The following is a 21,651-nucleotide window of genomic DNA, read 5'->3' on the forward strand; positions in this document are numbered from 1 at the left end:
TATATACTAATTTATAAAACATATACACTTGTATACTTTAAAGATATACATCTATAGAAGATATATACACATATATACGCACCATTCAATAAATATGTACTACTTTAAAAAAAGTATATACTACAATATATATACTAATTTATAAAACATAAAGTAATGTATACATTAAATATACACGTCTATAGAAGATCTATTCACATATATACACTCTATTATATGTATATGTAACACTTTAAATCAAATATACTATAATATATATACATTACAATATATATTTTTATAGTTATATACTAATTTATGAAACATATACACATGCATACGTTAAATATACACGTCTACAGAAGATCTATTCACATATATACACTCTATTCTATGTATATGTAATACTTTAAATGAGATATACTACAATATATATTTGTATAGTTATATACTAATTTATAAAATTTATACACATGTATACGTTAAATATACACGTCTATAGAAGATTCATTCACATATATACACTCTATTCTATGTATATGTAATACTTTAAATGAAATATACTATAATATATATACATTACAACATATATTTGTATAGTTATATACTAATTTATAAAACATATACACATGTATATGTTAAATATACACGTCTATAGAAGATCTATTCACATATATACACTCTATTCTATGTATACGCACCATTCAATGTATATACACTACTACTTGTAAAATATACTACATTATATATACATTACAATATATATAGATATACTTATATACTAATTTATAAAACATATACACATGTATACGTTAAATATACACTTCTATAGAAGATATATGCACAAATATACAAAACATATGTTACTTAATATAATAAATTAATAATATTTGGTAGTAAATTAATAATATATTAGAAGTAAGTTTTTAATTTAAAGTAAAAAACTAGAAATTCAATTTAAAATTTTAATCGTTAAATGAAAAAAAAAATATAAAACAAGGACCAAGGAGTGAATGAATTTGGGGAATTTTATTGATTGCAAAATGATCCAAAATTTATAATTTACATGAATGAAAAATCTATAAATTATGCATCATTTTTTTCAACTCATTTATGTTAATATTAATGGGAACTTGCATAGGATAGTCGAAGTCAACGAGGGCAAAACCATGCATTGGACTTGATTCTGCTGAGTTCTTCCGTGAAGTCATAATTTCTTCAAGTTTCAGCTGGTCGCTCGGCTCCGGTTCCATTCTTTGGTTTCTTCTTTCCGCTCTAATCCAATCTCTGAGGCAAACTAGAACATTCATTGCATTGCTTCCCAATGAGTGTCGGTTGTCTCCAAGCTGCTGTCGTCCCTGACTAAAGGCGCTCTCTGATGCAACGGTTGACATTGGAACATTCAAGATATCTCTAGCTAATCTTGAAAGCACAGGATATTGTGTTTTATTACTCCTCCACCAATCCAACGTGTTGATCCGTCGTCTGCGATCCTCTGGTGCCGCCCGAAGATAATATTTCAGCTCTTTCCGATAAGTTGATGTGTAAGTTCTCTCATCAACACTGTTCCAACAATTTAAATCATAAAACGAATCAGAAAAATCATTATGTGCCGACCTTTTAGAAGATGATGGCTCCTCGGGAGGATGAGGAGCGATAGTTGGAGTGATATTTGTAGGTACGGCTAAATTAAATAAATCAGCATAGTGATTATATAATTTTTCTATGTAATCCTTTGCATCAGCCGTAGCCGTCCACAAATCATGTTGTACTTGTTCAGAATCATGGTTAGTATTTATTTCTAAGCTAGTATAAATAAGAGTACTAAAGTGACACATATGATTATATTTCATGCACGAATTTAGCATAGCACCAACCAAGTAAATAGGGGGAATCAGAAAAAAATATTTTTTAAATTTCGTAAACATGGCGTCAACAGCTTCTTTATAACCTTCTTTATTTTTATATTATTTGAGCAAACCAGAAATATCGGCTATATATGCCAAAATATTACAAACAGTAGGATAATAAACACCGAAAAATTCAACCGTAGCTACATAAAAAATTTCTAAAAACTTAACAAGATCATTAATTACAACCCAATCAGAATTATGTAGCATGCAATCAGCAGAATCAGCAAATGAACCGCAATGTTTGTTAAAAGCTAGTGTAATAGGAATTCTATATTTATAACAAGTTTTTAAAAATTCATACGTAGAATTCCATCTAGTATCAATTTCCTCAGGCATAAAAATCGGTGTAAGTCCATTTTCTTGACATTTAACTTTAAATTCTCTAATTCTCAATCTATGATTATTTCCTTGAATAAAGCCAACAGCAAGACGAATTTTTTCAATATAAAGCTCAGAAAAGTCAAGACCATCTTTTACAATTAAATTATATATATGACATGCACACTTAATATAAAAAAGTTCAGGCAAGGGCGGAGATAGCGTAGATTTCATTTTTGTTATAGCAGTCTTGTTGTTAGAAGCATTATCAAAAGCAATGCATGAAATTTTATTTTCGATACCATAATATCCGGCAATTTTAACAATAGAATCAGCAATAAATTTTCCAGTATGTTTACGATCTTCATCATATAAAAAAGCAAGAATACGTTTTTGCATCACGAAATTACTATCCATCCAATGACAAGTAACGGTTAAATAATCATTTTTATTTACAGCACGACCAAGATCAGAAGTTAGGGACAATCTACATTGAATATTTTTTAATAATGTTGATAAATAAAAACAATATTGTGAATGGAATCTAAAAATATCAGACCGACAGGTAGTTCTAGGAATACCGTTAAACATAGGATTATAAATTGCTTGTATATAACGAATAAAGGCATCAGAAGAGGGAAAACTAAAAGGCAAACAACCCACAGCTACCATTTTAGCTATTTCTTTCCTGTCCCTCAATTTATTATACTTCTTCGCTACGTGACATGTTGCTGGATCCATTCTAGTTTGCGTTGACCCACCAACATCCCGACCACCTTTTGCAATATTTAACTCTCTTTTGTGATCTTCAGCTACAGGTCTCATTAACGTACCCGTACCCCCTTACTTGCCTCCACTTCTATGCTTATATATTTGTTGACAAATATTGTATTGCACCTCATTATTTGATATACGTTCAAAAAATTGCCATGCAATGCTAGTTCTTTTACGAGGTTTTGGGGCACTGGGAGGATGGGAAGGGAGATTAACTGATCCAGATCTAACGTTAGCATCTCCTACTGCGGGTGTCTCAACAATATTTTCATTATCTTTGTCTAAATTAACCGCAACTACTTCATTTTCTTCTTCTATACCGTAATTTTTCTGAGCTTCTACATAATCCATATTGTGAGCACCTACACCTATTTCTTCCTCAAAAGGTGTACCAAGCGGTACCGGAGGCGAAGGCACACGGGTATATCTACTATTTAAACTACCTCTACCGCTAGTAATTCGCTTTTTACTACCACTATCGTTTTCGGGACAATTTTTTAACACCTTTAGTAGCGAGGTTTCTTAATTTATCCATAATATAAATTAAATTAAACTAAAAATATTCAAAATATACAAATATAATAAAATTAAATATTAAACAATTAATACAATAAATAAAAATTAAACGTAAGAGATGGAACGACAATACCAAATTTTGGTAGTATTCGAAGATTGCGACTTTAGAAACTTCCGCTCGTACTTTGTAAACGAAAAATTAAAAAATTAAAGTGAACACTTTAAGAAATTAAATATATTGAATATTTGAGAATTGAGAATTGAGATTTGAGAGAGTGAAAAATTGTGTGAAAAATGATTTGAAGTTGTAGGGTGTTTATAGATTTTTTTTTGTGATTAAAATTTTTTTTTTAATTTTTTTTTTTTTTAATAAATGGGTCCAAACTAGTAGTTTGGATCCAAAAACGGCTATATAGCCGTTGGGCCAACGGAGCCGTTGGCCCAAAATCTAATTTTTTTTTTAATTTTTTCGGGCCGAACCGATTAACCGACGAGCCTGAATCGGGCTTGATCCAGGCCGAGTTAGTCGAACCATTTTAACAAAATAACCAACCCAAAACCTGAAATCCTAAAGCCCTAGGATTTATCGGACCGAATCAAACTGAACCGAGTTAGATACTAGGGCCAGATCAGGTCGGACCGGCCCACTTTGACACCCCTAGCTTTATTTGATATGGGATTGTAACTGATATTTTGGCATTATCTTATCTCCAAAATTAATACAAGAATAAATGAAGAAGACTTTTTACCTTAATATGCGTGCCTTCAATCTTCATGTCAAGTCCCTGTCGTGCTCTCTTTTTGCTGTGACATTGGACTACTTTTTCCTACACTGATTTTATTCCCCCTTCTCCATTTATTTATTTCAACCGTCAGCCTATTTATCCACCCTACAATTTGACCCTTCACTACACAACAAACACCATTGCCATTCACGAATCAATCCCTTAAATATTACTCCCTTCGTCTAAAAAATAATCTTTTTAAGAAAAAAATAAATTAAATTTTATAATGTTAAATTAAAGATATGTTAAACAAAATGTCCTTCATGTCACGTGAAAAGTTAAAATTAAAAAGTTGCTAAAAAGGAAAAGAATTTTTTTTTTTAAACGAACTAAAAAGTAAAATAAGTTATTCTTTTTCAAACGAAGAAAATACTACTTATATGATATACATAGAATATATTATTGTAATTATAATATGGAGGCATTTGGTAACAAATTTCATATATACTTTTACTGTATTTTAAATTTAAGAAGTTAAAGTTAAAAATAAAATAACATCATTAGATTGAAAATTATGAGGTCTTGAATTTTTAATTATACTTTTACAAAGAGATACAACTTTTAAAGTAAAAATCGAATTGAAAAATAAGTTGTATAAGTTATTTTCCAAATTTGAAATGTAACTTCAAAGTAGAATTTTAAAATTTTATTATCTTGAAAAGATGAATAATTTATCCAACTTTTTATAAACAGACCCTTGATTTAAGCTACATAGACGGATTAAGTATTACTTTTATTATTATTGGTGTAGTTTAACCGTACCCATGACAATGTTAATTGCAGTTGTTGCCTGAATATAATCGATTAATGCTTTATCATATAAATTGCTTATAATTACATGATTTTGTAGATGTAATTTTAAACAGCTAACTAGTGTGTATTGAAAAGTTAAAATGTAAAAGAGAGAATTATAATATGAGGATGAATAAAGGAGAGGATATATATAGAGAGATGGATAGATTCGATTACTGAGTTTTCTGAATGTACCAAAATGCTCAGTCAATCTCTATGCTTCTCAATAGTAGGAGCATGGAGTGTCAAAATTAGCCTATAAAAATAATTTGCTTAACTCGTTTAAATTTGAACACGTTTGTAAAATACTTCATTATAAAATCACACATTTTGATGAACTACAGGATTATATTGTTGGAAATCCTCACGACGACATAGATATCTTCAAGTGATACAAAGATGTATTCCATAAAATATGTTTGAAATTCAGCTCATAAATGTATTTATATTTTATAAGTAACATTTATAGATAATTTGCATCCTTTAGGAGGTATTCGGTCTAAAATTCAGCTCAATCCGACCATCTAACGCTAAGTAGCGGTACTTAACAACACACAAACTTTTCTCCTTTCTCATCCCACCAGCTGGTACTGCAGCAACCCCATGCACCCGTCTTTATACTACTTTCTATTCAGACTTACAGAAGCCAACACTATATATTTTTTATACTTTTTCTTCTGTTTGGGTGTTGAGCTTTGGATTTTTGTGCACTCTTGATTTTTCTTTGTTCCTTTTAACTTTTCCCTCTCTATTTGACAAAAAGTTTCTCTATCCATATTTAACAATGCCAACAACACAAAACTACGTATTACTTGTTATCTTGTATATATTCGGGTATAATAATCTGTAGACATGCAACACAAACTTCAATTCTAGTTCAAGTTTAAGATAAGAACACTTATGAAGTTACCTAACACCTTTAACACTAGATTATGAATAATCTATCTAAGAAGTGTGTTAATTTTCAAAAAAGAGATGAAATAGAATTTTTAAGGCCAAGGCCTCCAACTTCACGGAGTGTCCTTAAGGAATAATTCTCATCACTATACTCGAGGTTATGAAATCTTCCTCCCAGGATAAAATGAACTTCAATCCGAACAATAGCGGTACTTCAAATTGTTGGATTCAACGAACTCACTCAACAGTTTGATTGATCACACAGAATGGTTCACTTAAAAGGTGTGACCTAAATCATGTTAGTTCGTCCAAAGATTGCATCTTTTTCGAACAGACAAACCATTTCATGAATCAGTGTGTCATTTTGCTGAAGGATTACATCCTTCTGAAGCATCAGTTCGAAACGCTGCATGCATGCACATAAATTTTTTTCTTCAGATTAAATTTTTGTCAAATAAATTTTGTCCAAAAAAATAGGTCTCACCGATCAATCATTTTTCGAAGTCGAAGCCGAAGTCAAGCAAGCGACGATGGCGCGAGGCATTTCTTATTTCTTGCCTCACTTACCAAGTGGGATAATTATTTTTTAATATAAACACTTGAAATTCACATTCTCCCACCAATGTGGGAAGAATAGTAGACTTTCCAGAGTACAATTTTCATTTTAGTATTTTCTTCTCTATTTTTCCTTCCATTTGGGTTTCTTCATTTTTCATTCACACTTTTTATATACTTTGAACCCAACATTACCCATTAACACCTCTCCATTTTGGTTTGTTTTGTTTGAATTTAAGTTGATACTTAATTTAAGAAATAAAGAAAACTTTTAAATTTTGTAATGTTAAATAAGTTAAAGAATTATCAATTTTTTTTTTAATTTACAGGCTTAAATAAATTATGTGAAGAGTTAAAACTAAAGACTTTTTTTTAAGAAAAGAAATATAGAATTAGCACGTTCTTTTTAATAAATCACGTTTGATTACATAAACTAAAGAGAAAATAAGAAAAGAATTAAAACAAAAGGATTATAAATTACAATTTAATTATTTCATCGTAACAGTAATACAGTTTTAACTTTTAAACAATGCGACAGCGATCATATGTAGGCGGGCACACGCCATATACATGGTGTCAGAGTTAAGCTTTAAAGTTTCGAATTTGACAAAATTAATTAGCTTTGACTCAATTAGAATTTCTGTTTATATCCATATAGTAGTCCATTTGTTTAATAATCTATGGAGTATTATGACTCAAAACTCCTAAACCAAAAAGATTATCTGAAAATAAAATTTACTACTGGTACATGCATGTAAAAGCAAGTTGTACTGAAGCAACAATTCCCAATGCATTAATACCACATGCTAATGGGCCCCACAAAAGTAGGCCCACTATTTCCAATTCAACAATAGGTTCTTCTGTCTCTTCAATTCCAACATCACCTCATGTTTCTTTTAAGGGATCAAATTGGAAAATACGTTACTGTTAGTTTGTTACGTTCGTCAGAATTTTATACTACTATAACATTGAAAATTTGAACTTATTACTTTCAACTTGATTGTATTATAAGATTCTACTTGTTCTGCGTTCATCGACTCTTAAATTGTATAGAATCATGAGCACAACAGAACTTGAGAGTTTAGGAGTGTTAACAAACAAAGGGCCAGGCCTCACGAGAGGCTTGTTTTAGGGCTTAGGATCCAGTAATCAGATCCAAAGTTTTGGGCCCAGTATACCACTCTATGGCACATACTAATAAAAGTAGCCTTAATTATAACTTTTATAGCAACAGTTTCATAATTACAAAAAATAACAAATTGTATTTGTATTTAATTAAAATGTTGCTATATAAGTACATATACAAATATATATGTATTACTCATAAATACATATGCACAACTGAAAAATACATACTCTTCTATTACTATAAAGTGGGTAAAATATTGCTACTTTTGCTATAAATTGTAATTTTGAAAAAATATTACTAAAGGATGATAGTTTTTGTAATTTTTCCATAAAAGTATATTTCCCTAGTCTTATGTCCTTTAGCAATAGTTCCTTCCTTTGAAACTGTAGTCATATCCGTGCATGCTGTGAATATTGTGATATAAATATATTAACTTATATCTCGCCAAAAAATTATTTGTTACAAAGAGTATAGATTAGAGACCAACACAAAACAAGGGGAAAAGTGCAAATCCATTGGCTCAATTTATGTAACTGTGTTTGAATTTCTAGAGTCAAACGAGTTATTTTTTTCGTAATAAATAATTTTATTGAAAAATTATAATGATTCTATATAAGCATACAATCGAATGTTTGAATCTTGAAAAACAAAAAGTGTCACATAAATTAGGTCAGAGAGAGTATTTTAAATTATCTGATATCGTCATTCGTCAATATAAATTTCTCTATAGGTATACCTCTTTAAAGATATTTGAAATCTTTAAAACAAGGTGCATACCTTCTACAATAAATAAATATGATCTAATATATTTACGCAACCTATATATTAATTTATTCTTGAAAAATCTATGAATAATTTATTTTTCGCGAAAACTATTTCAATAGGCGTATGATATCGATGATCTGAGAATTATAGTAACAACTTTGTATATAAAAATTATAAAAACAAAAACAGACTTCAAGACATTATATACAATAGGGAAGAGGGTCAAATATGCCCCTCAACTTTGCAAAAAGGTTCAACTATACCCTCGGTTATAAGTTTGGTCCAAATATGCCCTCGTTGTTAAAGTTTAGGAGCAAATATACCCCTAAACTTTGCGAAAGGGTCCAAATATACCTTCCATTACAGGTTTGGTCCAAATATGTCCTCGCTGTTAAAGTTTAGGAGCAAATATACCCTTTAACTTTGCGAAAATGTCCAATTATACCCTCCATTACAACCCATATTATTATTATTATTATTATTATTATTATTATTATTATTATTATTATTATTTCAACTTTTAGACAAATAAATTAGTTCAGACACATGAATCGTACGTAAAAACCGTACATGTTTTAATTGAAGTTGACGTGCATAGCAAAAATACGTAACATAAATGATATTAGTGTCATAATTAAAATTTTACTAAGAGGATTCAAAATATAAAAAAGTAAATACATGAACTTAATTACCGAAGGAGTAACGTCTATTATATATACGCAACAAATAATTTCAATCATATATAAATTGTTCCGCCTCTACTTGATAATATGAACATAACTTTTCTAAATTTGAATCGAAAGAGTTTAATAAAACACTTTGACACATGTTTAAGTTCTCAATTGAAATAAATCGTAATTCACGTGTTTGAACTAAATTTATCTATGTAAAAGTTAAACTTTATTATTATTATATACATAAAAATAATTTCGCCTCTGCTTGAGAACATAAACTTTTCTAAAATTTAAATCGAAAGTGTTTAATAAAACACTTTAACACGTGTTTATGTTCTCAATTGAAACAAATCGTAATTCATGTGTCTGAACTAATTTATTTGTGTAAAAATTGAACTTTATTATTATTATTATTATTATTATTGTTGTTATTATTATTGTTATTGTTGTTATTGTTGTTATTATTATTATTATTATTATTATTATTATTATTATTATTATTATTATTTGTAACGGAGGGTATATTTGGATATTTTCGTAAAGTTAAGGGGTATATTTGCTCCTAAACTTTAACAGCGAGGGCATATTTGGACCAAACTTGTAACGGAGGGTATATTTGGACCCTTTCGTAAAGTTTAGGAGTATTTTTGCTCCTAAACTTTAACAGCGAGGGCATATTTGGACCAAACTTATAATGGAAGGTATATTTGGACCTTTTTGCAAAGTTGAGGTGCATATTTAAGACTTTTTTATAAGGCCTCTCATTGAAGTTTTGCTTTGGACCATCACGTTGGTTGAGCCGCCCCTGAGCCCATTCAATCCTCCGATTTGGTTTTCTTATTGGTACCACAAAAAATATTTTTACAAGAAAACATTTATCTTTGAGTATCCATACCCTGATATCGACTAATGGAACGTGCTTTCACTAAAAAAAAAATATGTTCCAATCAAATGAGAAAATTTACTACTAAAGAATCATTTTTTCTTTAGACTTTTTAAGAAAGGACAAAATCTCTGTAAAAATACCAAAAACTATACGAGGTATATTGTATTTGGACATCGTTATTTAACATGTATTTATAATTTCTAAAAAAAAATTCACAATCATCTGCTTCAGAATGACTTAAGAGAAGTTAGGATAAAATTGGCTTAATTTAGCCACATATGGTTGCAAGAAATTTTGTTTCAAACTTCAGTCAATAAAGCTATTTTGATTGTGAATGATACTTTTTTCATCCTCTAAAGGTAGGATATTTATACAATATATTTTATTTTAGATTTTTATTATCCTTTTAATCTCTAAATGAACTGCCTTCATATGGAGTCGTCGAACAACACACACTAACCTTTTGAAGTCCATCATCTTGTTACTTTTTTTTTTCTTGAATAGATCTGATTATCATGGAGTTGACAAATTTATGAGAGGAAAATTGAGATTAAATTATTATATTTCATAATTAAACTCATCTTTTTGCTTAGTTTTTTTTTTTTTTTGGTGGGTATAGGGATAGATTCAACCACTAAATGGGACTTTTTAAATTGCAAAAAATATGTATAGTCCTAGTAGATTTTAGGCTGTCTGATTGGTAGAAAAAGCTATGTACAACAAATTAGACTTCTATAATAATGGACCCTAAATAATTGAATGGTAAGTGTGTGCAATTATTCTTTGCAATGTTGGTGTACCTTTAGACAGCTACCTTTTTATTTTTAAATTAGATACTGATTTTAGATCATTACGATTTATGGCGACTGGTGAAAAAGGAAATATACAGATAGAATAATAAGTTGGTTTTAAGATAAGAAATATAATAATATAAAATATGAGGAGGGAAATAATTAAAGCATGTAGTGCTGGAAATATTGGATTCCCTGGCAGACGTTATGGTACTGCACAATTCAAATTTACCAAATTATACTATACTCTAATTTGTTTATTTAATTCACTAGAGATCTGTTGAGTGAGATGCACAAATCATAGAACATGGTTTTCTAAGATAGGTCCATCCTTCATCTTAGAGGAACATTTAAGCATTTTTTTTTTAATAGTCGAGGTGTTGAGCTAGGTGGTGTTCGTTATTTAGATTAATTTTATTAGTTCACATGCTATCTCTCATTATCGTACGTATCAAGTAACTCTATTCGTCGAGATTTAGACATATTTAAGGAAATTATCTAGTATTTGCCTTCGATGAAAATTAGATTTGAGAGTTCATGATTTTATAGTGACTTTATTGACCACTTAGTCACACTCTTAAATGTTATACTAAAAGAATTCAATGGTTTATGCTTTATAGTACATCTTTTTGTGGGGAAGGGGATTCAATCCCTTGCAAGTTGCAACAATAAAGGGAGCCTCGTTTAGCATTGTGTGTTTGTGTTGTTGACAAGACATGGAGAATTGAACATGGCAGTCCTATTTGCGTGCCATGCTCCTTTATTTTCATTTTTTTTTAATTTTTCATTCGGTATTCAATATCTATATTGAAATATGATTAAATTTGAATTCATGCATTGCAAGATCTATTTCAGATGACGCCGCTTCCAACAAAATTATCATGAATGTTTTTTTTATGGATGTCACAGTAGTTAAGTAGCACATTAGATTGTTTACAATAGGATGGTATGTACTCCCTATTAAGATTATGTATTCACTAACAACAAGAGGTTTCCATCTAGCAAAGTTTTTTTTTACTCCAATTAATATGTTGAAGGAAGTGCTCAAGCACAAAATGAGTCTAGTTTCTAAATTTATAATGTGACGAGGTGTTCTGAGTTAAGTGTAATTTGTCATTTAAAGTACTATTATCTACATGTTACAAATACATGTCCTCTACGTTCCATATTTTATTCATAATACACAATAAAAGCCAAATACTATACTAGCTCGTTTTTACTAGTAATGCAAAGTTTTATCAAAAAACCAAACAATTATTAGTTATACCAAGTTTCACGACATAAAAAATAGAATGATGTAGAAGTAAACAACAACAACAAATCCAGTATATTCCTACATAAGTGGTGTCTGGGGAAGGTAGATTGTATGCAGTCCATACCACTACCTCTAAAGAAGTGGAGAGGTTGTTTCCGATAGACCCCCGGCTCAAGATAAAAGACAGAATACAAAAACATCAAAAGCATAAAACACCATAAAATAACATAAGTACGACATCCACAACAAATTGCACATTGTCAAACCGAGGACACCAAAGTCCACCTAAGTACTGACTTCGACTCACCTACACCCTTAGCCCTCTATCCTAATGCTTTTCCTCCAAATCTTCCTATCCAAGGTTATGTCCTCAGTGAGTTGTAAGTTCTCCATGTCACGTTTAATCACTTCTCTCCAATATTTCTTCGGCCTACCCCTACCCCGTTTGAAACCTTCCAGGGCCAACCTCTTACACCTACAAACTAGGGCATCCGTGCCTCTCCTTATCACATGACCAAACCATCTCAACCTCACTTCCTGCATTTGATCATCCACTGATACCACTCCCACCTTCTTCCGAATAATTTCATTCCTAACCCTGTTAGCCCTAGTGAATCCACACATCTAACGCAACATTCTCATTTCCGCCACCTTCAACTTTTGGATATGAGAATTCTTAACCGGCCAACACTCCGCTCCATACAACATAGCAGGCTGGACTACAGCTCTATAAAATCTGCCTTTCAGCTTGGGGGCGCCTTCTTATCGCATAAAATTCCCGAAGCGAGCCTCTATTTCATCCAACTTGCCCCAATACGGTGAGAGACATCCTCATCTATTTCTCTATTACCCTGGATCATAGATCCGAGATGCTTAAAACTATCCCTCTTGCAAACCGCTTGAGAATCCAACTTCACTGCCACCTCCTCTTTCTCTTGCCTCGAGTCACTAAACTTGCACTCCAAGTACTCTGTCTTGGTCCTACTCAACCTGAAACCTTTGGACTCCAGTGTTTGTTTCCAAACCTCCAACTTATCATTAACCCTTTGTCGTGACTCATCAATCAAAATTATATCATCCGCGAAAAGCATATACCAAGGCACCTCGCCTTGTATATTCTGCGTCAACACATCCATCACCAAAGAAAATAAAAACGGACTAACAATGATGTAGAAGTCAAATACAATATTAGCTCATTTTTACTAGTACTGCAAAGTTTTATCAAAAATCAAACAATCGTTAGTTATATTAAGTTCATGACATAAAAATAGAATGAAGTAGAAGTGTAATTTGATGTCATCTATTTTTTAAAGACTATTGTTTTTACCTCTATTTTTTTCTCCTTTTTTGATTTTCTATTTATTGTTTTATATTCATAGTTAAATTTAAATTCGCTCATTGTAAGACGATGTTTCAAACATGATTTTTTGTTTTATTTCCAAAGATTTCAAATTCTAATACCTTTAAATTGGTTCTTGTATGATAATAATACAAGGTAAATATAACTACTGTATACTTTTAAGGAACAAGAATTTCGAAAGCTCCAACTCCATGATCCATTATCATAGTCCAATTTGCATTTTGTGATCACCTTTAAGCACTTCGTTATTTCGTTAGTTCGAACAAATAAATTCTTCAAATTATTTGTACTGTAATTTTTTGGTTTCAAATTAGAAAATTTATTTTTTTTTTAAAAAAACTAAATCCACTAACTATTCTATTTCATGTTCAATCATTCTATAGGAAAAAAAACATATTCTTTATAACTATATATTTATTTACATCAAATCAACTCAATTAATCATTATCAAATAATTTGATACATATTGATAATATACATTAAATAATTTTATTATAGGATAAATATTAAAAACACAAATCATAACTCTATTTAGCTTAATATAAATATTATATGAGAATACTTTTTTTCTTAGTATTTTTTTTTATATATATAAATTTTACGGGGTTACAGTGTTAAAGAGTTGAGAGAGTGGTAGCCGATGAAATTGTAAATTGATTTCCTAAATTAGACGAACCGTTGAAATCCTGCCTCCGTCTGCACTTTCCATCTCTCTCTTTGTTTCTTCCCTTCGTTGTCCCCCATTTCTCTGCACCTGAATAACACAGGGGGATCACGTCCTTTTTCTTTTTTGTTGTTGGGAAGAAATTCGTCTACACCAATCAACTAGATATTTTCCGCGTTACTTTTTCTCATTTTTGAGGTAAAAGAAAATACAGATTCTTCAATTATCTGCATTTTGGACGATTTAATATTTGGAATGTTTTAGCTTGTTTATTCAGGATTCGGAGAAAAAAAAAAGAAAAATTACAACCCTAGTTCTTTTGTGAAAGGTTCGATTTGGGGGAAAATATAGGCGATGACAGGAGGGTTAGGAGAAGGTAATTTTTGTTGAAGATTTGATTGCCCCATGTGTATGGATCGGACTTGGGTAATCCTCATATTGGGTATTTTCTTCTGTTTATTTGTTCTTCCTGTTCAGTCGCAGCAAAATGTAAATCCCCCCAATTTACAACCGCCGCCGGACTCTGATAAATCGCCGCCTCCGCCTCCGGAGTCCAAGAAATCGCCGCCTCCTCCGCCTCCGCCACCACCACCGCCCCCTCCACCTCCACCTCCACCTTTAGCATCGCCTCCTCCTCCGCCTTCACCTCCTCCACCAGCTCCTCCGCCACCTGCAACACAGAACACAACCTCCCTCCAGCATCACCATAAGCCTAATGTTAATATTAGCCCACCTAGGGCACCATCAAAGGGGAAAAAGCTAAATTGGGGGAAGAAACTCGGGTTAATGTTTGTGGGTATTGCCACGATCTTGCAGGTCTGTGTGGTGGCATTTTTGATAATCAAGAGAAGGCAATTGTTGGAGGCAGATTCTAGATTTTGAAGATAAGATTTTCAATTTGAATCTTATTTGGCTTCCATTTCTTTTGACTAATTATTATTGTTAGCTTGTGGAGCATGTTTTATATAGCTAGAGTTCTACAAAATTGAGATTCTTTGAAAGGCGGATTTGGCAATGAATATGGCGAAAATTAAGGATTCAGCTCAAGATTGGTGTCCACATTTCTGTTTTTGCTCTTGTAAATTGGTAAATTCTTGATTGACATTATTAGCAAGCTTCCTTTTCGAAGGGATTTTGTCCATTTTCCTTCTAACATTTCATCGTGAATATTACTGTTTCCTTTATGACTCTGGATGCCCTCGGGCTAGTTGATGTTTTCTCTTCTGTGCCAATATTTTTGGAAAGTTACCTCCTTGCATTTGGGCTGTTGCTTCCTTTTCTTTCATGGTGACCTTGCACAAAGGTCTTTTAGGATTGCATTAGCGTTAAGCTGTTAACTTTATGACTCTGCGAATGATCTTTGATCTAAAGTAATGATCGAGGCGACCGGTGCTATGAAGTTACGAAGAGATGTGTTTCAATGTTTACATGTGTTGTGCGTCATTGCTTCCTTTTTGGTGGCATATGTTTCTATATGATGTCATGAGGCTTGTTCTGCAATTTCGCAAAATCTACTGTGATTTCTGAAGTTTGTTCGGCATTGCCCCCTTCCTTGCTGTCTATCTAGGTGAAAAGAGTTTCTTTTATACTTGATTGCTCATATCTGAAAGAATCAGTTTCAAGTTCTTAACCAGCATCATATTTTGCTTGTTTAATATCTCTTGACTTAAAAAAGTATCCATATCGCTAGAAAAATCATGTTTACAAGACAGAAATAAGGTGTCGAATTTGTTTCGGAAACCTGAGCTTTTTAAAGTATTCTTAGACATTGACTGTTGGAAGGGCCACATTTACCAGTTTCCTAGAATTAATAAGATCATTGTGTAAAGTTACCAATTTCAAAAAAAAGAAAAGAAGGATCATTTTCGAAGTCTTTATCTCTGTTTCCTGGAATTAAGTAGTTAAAGGTATGGGAGAAGATGAACAATTAAAACGAAAAGCCTGGGAGAAGACATGTTCACTTGAATTTGCTGGTTAAGGAAATGGAGATGTTGAGTCTGGAACCGAACTAATCCTGTTTAATTCGTAGTAGAATTTAGTTTGACATGATATAACTGAAACTTAAATTGCATTTCTTCGTGATGTTTCTTGACTTAACAGTAAGGACTATGGCCTGTCTTTCTAAAACATTTAGTGCCTTTTCTTGACTGTTAATTTTTCATATTGTAGGTCATAAAGGAAAGTTTTAAGATGACATTGCCTCCTTTTATCATTTTTAAGGAACTGGGGTGGATTCGTTTTGAAGGACATTAAAGATAAACATATTTTCTGTCTGGGAAGAAATGGACCTTGTAGGGAGGCAAGGATAAGGATACTTGTTGTTAGAGGCACGACTTGTCGTTGTCAAGCCGTAATGCTGACTTGTACCATAGAGATTAAACACCAAGAAAACCATTTATTTTTGGGTATAATTATAATATAGTCTCTCATATAATTAGCCGTAATTACTCTCGTATTATTGTGTTCTTTCAATATTATCCTCAACATTAAATGACTAAATAAAGTGTATTTACTTAAACTTATATTTTTAAAGCATAATTAATAAGGCTAATTTGATAAAATAGATCCTTTAATTAATATTTTTTTAATGAATGTGCTAAGTTCATAAGGATCAACTAATATGAAACGAATCGAGTACAATTGTAAACCTCATTAAATACAGGTTGCCTTTATTTTTTGGTCAATATGTTTCTTCTCCTTTGTGCATGGTGGTATGTGTCGGTGTCTATTGCGATTACTTAGGAAGTCAAATGAGTTATTTATCGTTGTTGTTGCATATTTGAGTTTCAACTTTATGGCATCTACTTCATCCTGGAGATTGGTGCTTAGCTTAAATCAAGTGGTGGACAATACTGTTGGACTCGAATTTTTATGTGGAAATTCATTCGGGTTGACTTGCACTTCTATATCTGCTGAACTATGCACTTGATGGTCTATTGAGATTCAAAAAGGTTGTACGTCATTGTTGTTGGCTGTCCTTTTATTTTTCTTATATTTGGGAAAACATCATAAATCCCCGACAATTTAAAATTTAGTTACAAAAAATATTGATATTTTGCGTAATTACTAAAATTTTGATTTTGAGTCTGTCGAGATATATAATTAGCTTCCGATACATTCAATAAAGATGTATTTTTTCCAATGCAAAAATTAATAATTAGCTCTCAATAATTTTTTTTTTAATTTTGGGTGTTGAGAAACATAATAAATCCAACGAAAATATATTTTTTTCTTTTGTAAAGATACATAATTAGTTTTCAATATATTTGTTTCGATTTTGGTTCTATCGAGATACATAATTAGCTCACGATACATAATTAGTTGGTATTTTTATAATTATTTTGGAAGTGTGGGATTTGTTATATGTGATAAGTTAAGTGTATGTTTATTTTAGGGAAAGCTACAGAAATGGCCACTTAGCAAAAATTAATTCCAAAAAAATGGCCATGAAATTTAAATTTCATTTTCTAGCCATTTTAATTTGTTGGCTTGTTCTATGCAGTTTGTATACATATTCTATACGGTTTCTATACATATCTTATGCATATAAATATTCTATACGAAAATTATATAATTTTGATACATAATTTATACAATAATTGTACAACTCTTTTTATACATTTTATACAACAATTATATAATTTTTATACACTTTCTATATATTTTATACATATACATATTTGATAGAATTATACAATATCTATACATATATCTTATAGAGTTAATTATTCTATATAACAGTTATACCGTTTTTATATAATTATATTTAATTATTATTTTTAAACAATAAAAAAATAGCGGTATATTTTTTAGTTAAAAAATTTGTAGCAAAAAAAAATCAAATATTTTTAGAAAAGAGCTGAATGACCCAAGTTGGAAAAGGTTGCTCTATTTTTTTAAAGAACTGTATCAGTATTGTATATGGACTGTATCAATATGGTATATAAATTGTATCTGGACAATATAAACTAAAATGATCCAAATTAAGAAATGGATACAATGTGAAAATAATTTAGCCGACTGGCTATTTTTTGGCAAAACATCAAATGCGAATCATTTATTTTAAAAAGGAAACATCACATAAATATACAATATAAGAGTCAATATTACAAAATCTATCAGTAGTTTCAAATTTTCAAAATATACCAATAGAAAGCTAACAAAACTTATCAAATAAGGTAAAAAGGAAAAAAACAATTAAAAGTATCAAAATTGGATAAGAAATAATTGACATTCTTTCCTATAATTTCTCCTACTGTTTTCAATTCCATAATCAATTTCATTCTTTAAAAAAAAACAAAATTATTTTGGGAAAAACTTTAAAATTACTATAAAACGAGAAAATGGCCAAAAGGCCCTCCAGTTTTGCCCAAAATTTCAACCACACACTTAATCTTCACGGGAGTCCCATCACTCCCCTGAACTATTTTTTCATGTATTTATTACCCCTCCAAATTCTGATGTGGCAACTTAACCCAAATCATAATGTCTTCGTATTTACACACGCTGGGCCCACGCCTTCCAGGTCATTTCCCTCCTAAATCTTCATATGATCCCATAAGCACCCTTTGAGCTTCCTCTCTCTTCTCTCCTCTCTTCTCTCTCTTCCATTCTCCCTTCACGAAATTCCTCCATTATTACATGCAAATTTAGTCATTTTTGTGCATGAATCTACTCTTAGTGATAAAGTTTTATGGATTTTCGAAGATTTTACATTTGATTGCTGGTTTAATTTAGGAGAGGTACATGTTTTTGTCCTAAACTAATTTCATTGTTAGTTAGGGTTTGCCCTAAGCATATGTTGACTGCTTAATAGATTTCTTTTCTTGTAAATAGCAGTATAACTTTTTATAAAGGGAAGGAATTATTATGTCTACGCATGTAGGTGAGAGTTTGAGATCAAAAATTAAAGAGGGTTTTGTTACTTACGCAAATATTCTGCTAATTTATTTGGTACTTGGGCTTCCGACGTCGATTGTTATAACCTTTTATAGAGGGATTATTATGTCTACGCATATAGCTAAGAGTTTTAGAGCAAAAATTAAAGAGGGTTTTTGACTTACCCGAATCTTCTGCTAATTTAGTTGGTACTTGGATTTCCGATGTAGATTATTGTTGTTGTTGTTTGTTCATTGTTGGGTTAGATCTTCTTTTCTGTGGTAATTTCACTATCTGCCATTCGTCATAGGTTTCTTGGTTTTGCCCATCTTTGAGGAATCATCTTGCTGGTTTGGTACCAAGTTTGTGATTGAAATTTGCTACTGATATTTATCTTTTGTATGCCTAAATCTGTCTCATTTAATCAATTTATTTATCTCATCTAAGTTGTACAATTTGAAATAAATTTAAGTTTTTCTTCATTGTTTAAGTATGATGTATTTGTATTAAAGTTTGTTGATTGTTGATTTTCGATAATATATCTGCTATGATACTTTGTCTTATTTGAGTATTCATTGTCATCAGGTTAAACATGAGTGATTTTACTTTGATTATTCTAAGATGATACCATAGTGGAGTATTAGATTTAAGTAGTGAAGAACTGATTTATAAAGGTGGAAAATTACAGAATTCTTAGATGTTGATGTTGACAAGATGTCATATTTTGAATTGAGAGACTATATAAGAAAATTAGGATAGAGCACAACATGCACCTTTAGTATTAAACCACCTAATAGTGGTATTTTGGTAGATGTGGATAATGACATGGATATTTTTTAAAGGATGTGTTCCTTGAAAAATGGAGATGAAGTGGATGTATTTGTCAAGCATTTAGTGGATGAACCAATTGTTGTGGACCCCACCCCCATGTTATTAGAAAATGTAAGTGTTGGGAATATGGAGGAATCTGATGCATCTTTTGATAATAGGCCTAACTCTATGGTAGGTGAGGACCATATAAATGTGGAGGACCCTTTTACATCTTTTTCTACTTCACCTCCTTGCACTACCACACCTCATTTCTCAACTGCAGATAGTGCTACTGCATATAGTGCTTCAGCACCTACAGCTGTACCTAGTGTTGCTACATCTACTGTTGCACCTTGTGTTGCTGCACCTTCTGCTGCTGTAGGTACTGATGCTTCACCTAGTGTTGCTGAACCTAGTGCTGATGCAGTTGATGATATAGATGTTGGTCCTGCTGGAAGTGATTTTTCAGAAGAAGAAGTAGAGGGTTCTAATTATTTTACTGAGGATCGTGTTGATTCAGAAGAAGAATTAGTTGGAGATTATGATGATGAAGAGTATGGTAGTGATGTACATGAGGAAATTAGGGAGTTGAGAGTTGAAAAAAGAAAGTTTCAAAGAAGGAAAAGAAATGAGAGAGTACCAGCTGATAATGCAGAGGTACCAGTAGGTGAAGCAGAACCAGATCTAGGGTTTGATGACATAGAAACAGGTAAAGTCAGTCATGAAGGCAGGCTGGGAGGTGATGAGCCTTACTTTGCAAGTTCTGATGAGGGGAGTTTTGAGTTAGATGAAGATGATTGTTGTGCTGATGAAGAACATGATATGCTTGCATCTGGTAGGGCAAGATCTGTTAAGTTGTCAAGAAAAAAAAGGACAACAACCTAAAAAATTATTCATGACCTAACTGCAAAGGAAGTTGTTTGGCAGTTGGGTATAGTGTTTAAAGATGTAAATGAATTTAGAAGAGCTGTGACTAAATATGCAGTAAGAAAGAGGGTTCCTGTGGAGAAGTAGGTGAATGAACCAAAAAAGGTTAGCGTTAGATGCAAGGATGGCTGTCCATGGATTTCATATGCAGGTTTTGACAACACAACAAAAGATTTCATGATAAAAACTTACATCCCAAAACATACTTGCAACAAGACAACCAGAAATTATTTGTGCAATGCAAAATTTTGATCTGAAAATTTCTGAGAAAGAATAATTGAGCAACCAAATATAAGGGTATGCAATATGCAAGAGTTGATTAGAAAAAAATTCAAATTGTATGTTGATAAGACTACTATGAGAAGAGCAAGAGCTAAAGTGTTGAAAGATATCATGGGTGATCATGCTGTGGAATTTGAAAGAATTCTTGACTACAAGGATGAGTTGTTGCGGGCAAATTCAGGGACAAGTTGTGCTGTTAAACTTGGTGAGTCTAATGAAGAAGGTAAACCAAAATTTTTGAGTTTCTACATCTTTTTTTATGCTTTGAAGAATGCATGGATACATTGTAGGAAGTGTATAGGTTTAGATGGTTATTTTTTAAAAGGTGTTTGTAAAGAGCAATTATTAATTGCTATTGGTAAAGATGGAAATAACCAGATGCTGCCACTTGCTTGGGCAGTAGTTGAAAAGGAAAACACAAATAAGGGATGGCCTAGGACTTGAAGAAGGAGATGGTCTCACCTTGATTACAGATATGCAGAAGGTATGTGTATTGTATTATGTGTAATTTTTTTTCTAGTTTAGCCAATTAAATGTAATACTGTACTACTTTGACCTTATTTTATTGCTTGTATTGTATTGTATTGTATTGTATTGTATTGTAGGGACTGTTTACAACAATTGAGAAGGTGTTACCTCAATCTGAGCATAGAAGATGTGCAAGGCATATCTTAGCTAATTGGGCTAAGTAATGGAGAGGT

At 31.5% G+C, this 21,651-nt stretch overlaps 1 protein-coding gene across 1 annotated transcript; it reads left to right on the forward strand.

The window, feature by feature from the left end:
* The first annotated feature begins 13,972 nt into the window (after positions 1-13,972).
* LOC107861658 (sulfated surface glycoprotein 185) lies at positions 13,973-16,497 on the forward strand. The gene is made up of 2 exons (XM_016706967.2): positions 13,973-15,139; positions 16,223-16,497. Exon 1 carries the CDS (start codon positions 14,459-14,461, stop codon positions 14,933-14,935), a length of 477 nt encoding a protein of 158 aa, XP_016562453.1. The 5' UTR covers positions 13,973-14,458; the 3' UTR covers positions 14,936-15,139; positions 16,223-16,497.
* The last annotated feature ends 5,154 nt before the right edge of the window (positions 16,498-21,651 follow it).

Source organism: Capsicum annuum, chromosome 3 (assembly GCF_002878395.1).
Source record: "Capsicum annuum cultivar UCD-10X-F1 chromosome 3, UCD10Xv1.1, whole genome shotgun sequence".
In the NCBI taxonomy this organism is placed as follows: Eukaryota; Viridiplantae; Streptophyta; class Magnoliopsida; order Solanales; family Solanaceae; genus Capsicum; species Capsicum annuum.

Coding starts and splice junctions, on each gene's coding strand:
- LOC107861658 (XM_016706967.2), top strand. CDS start 14,459: ATGTGTATGGATCGGACTTGGGTAATCCTCATATTGGGTATTTTCTTC.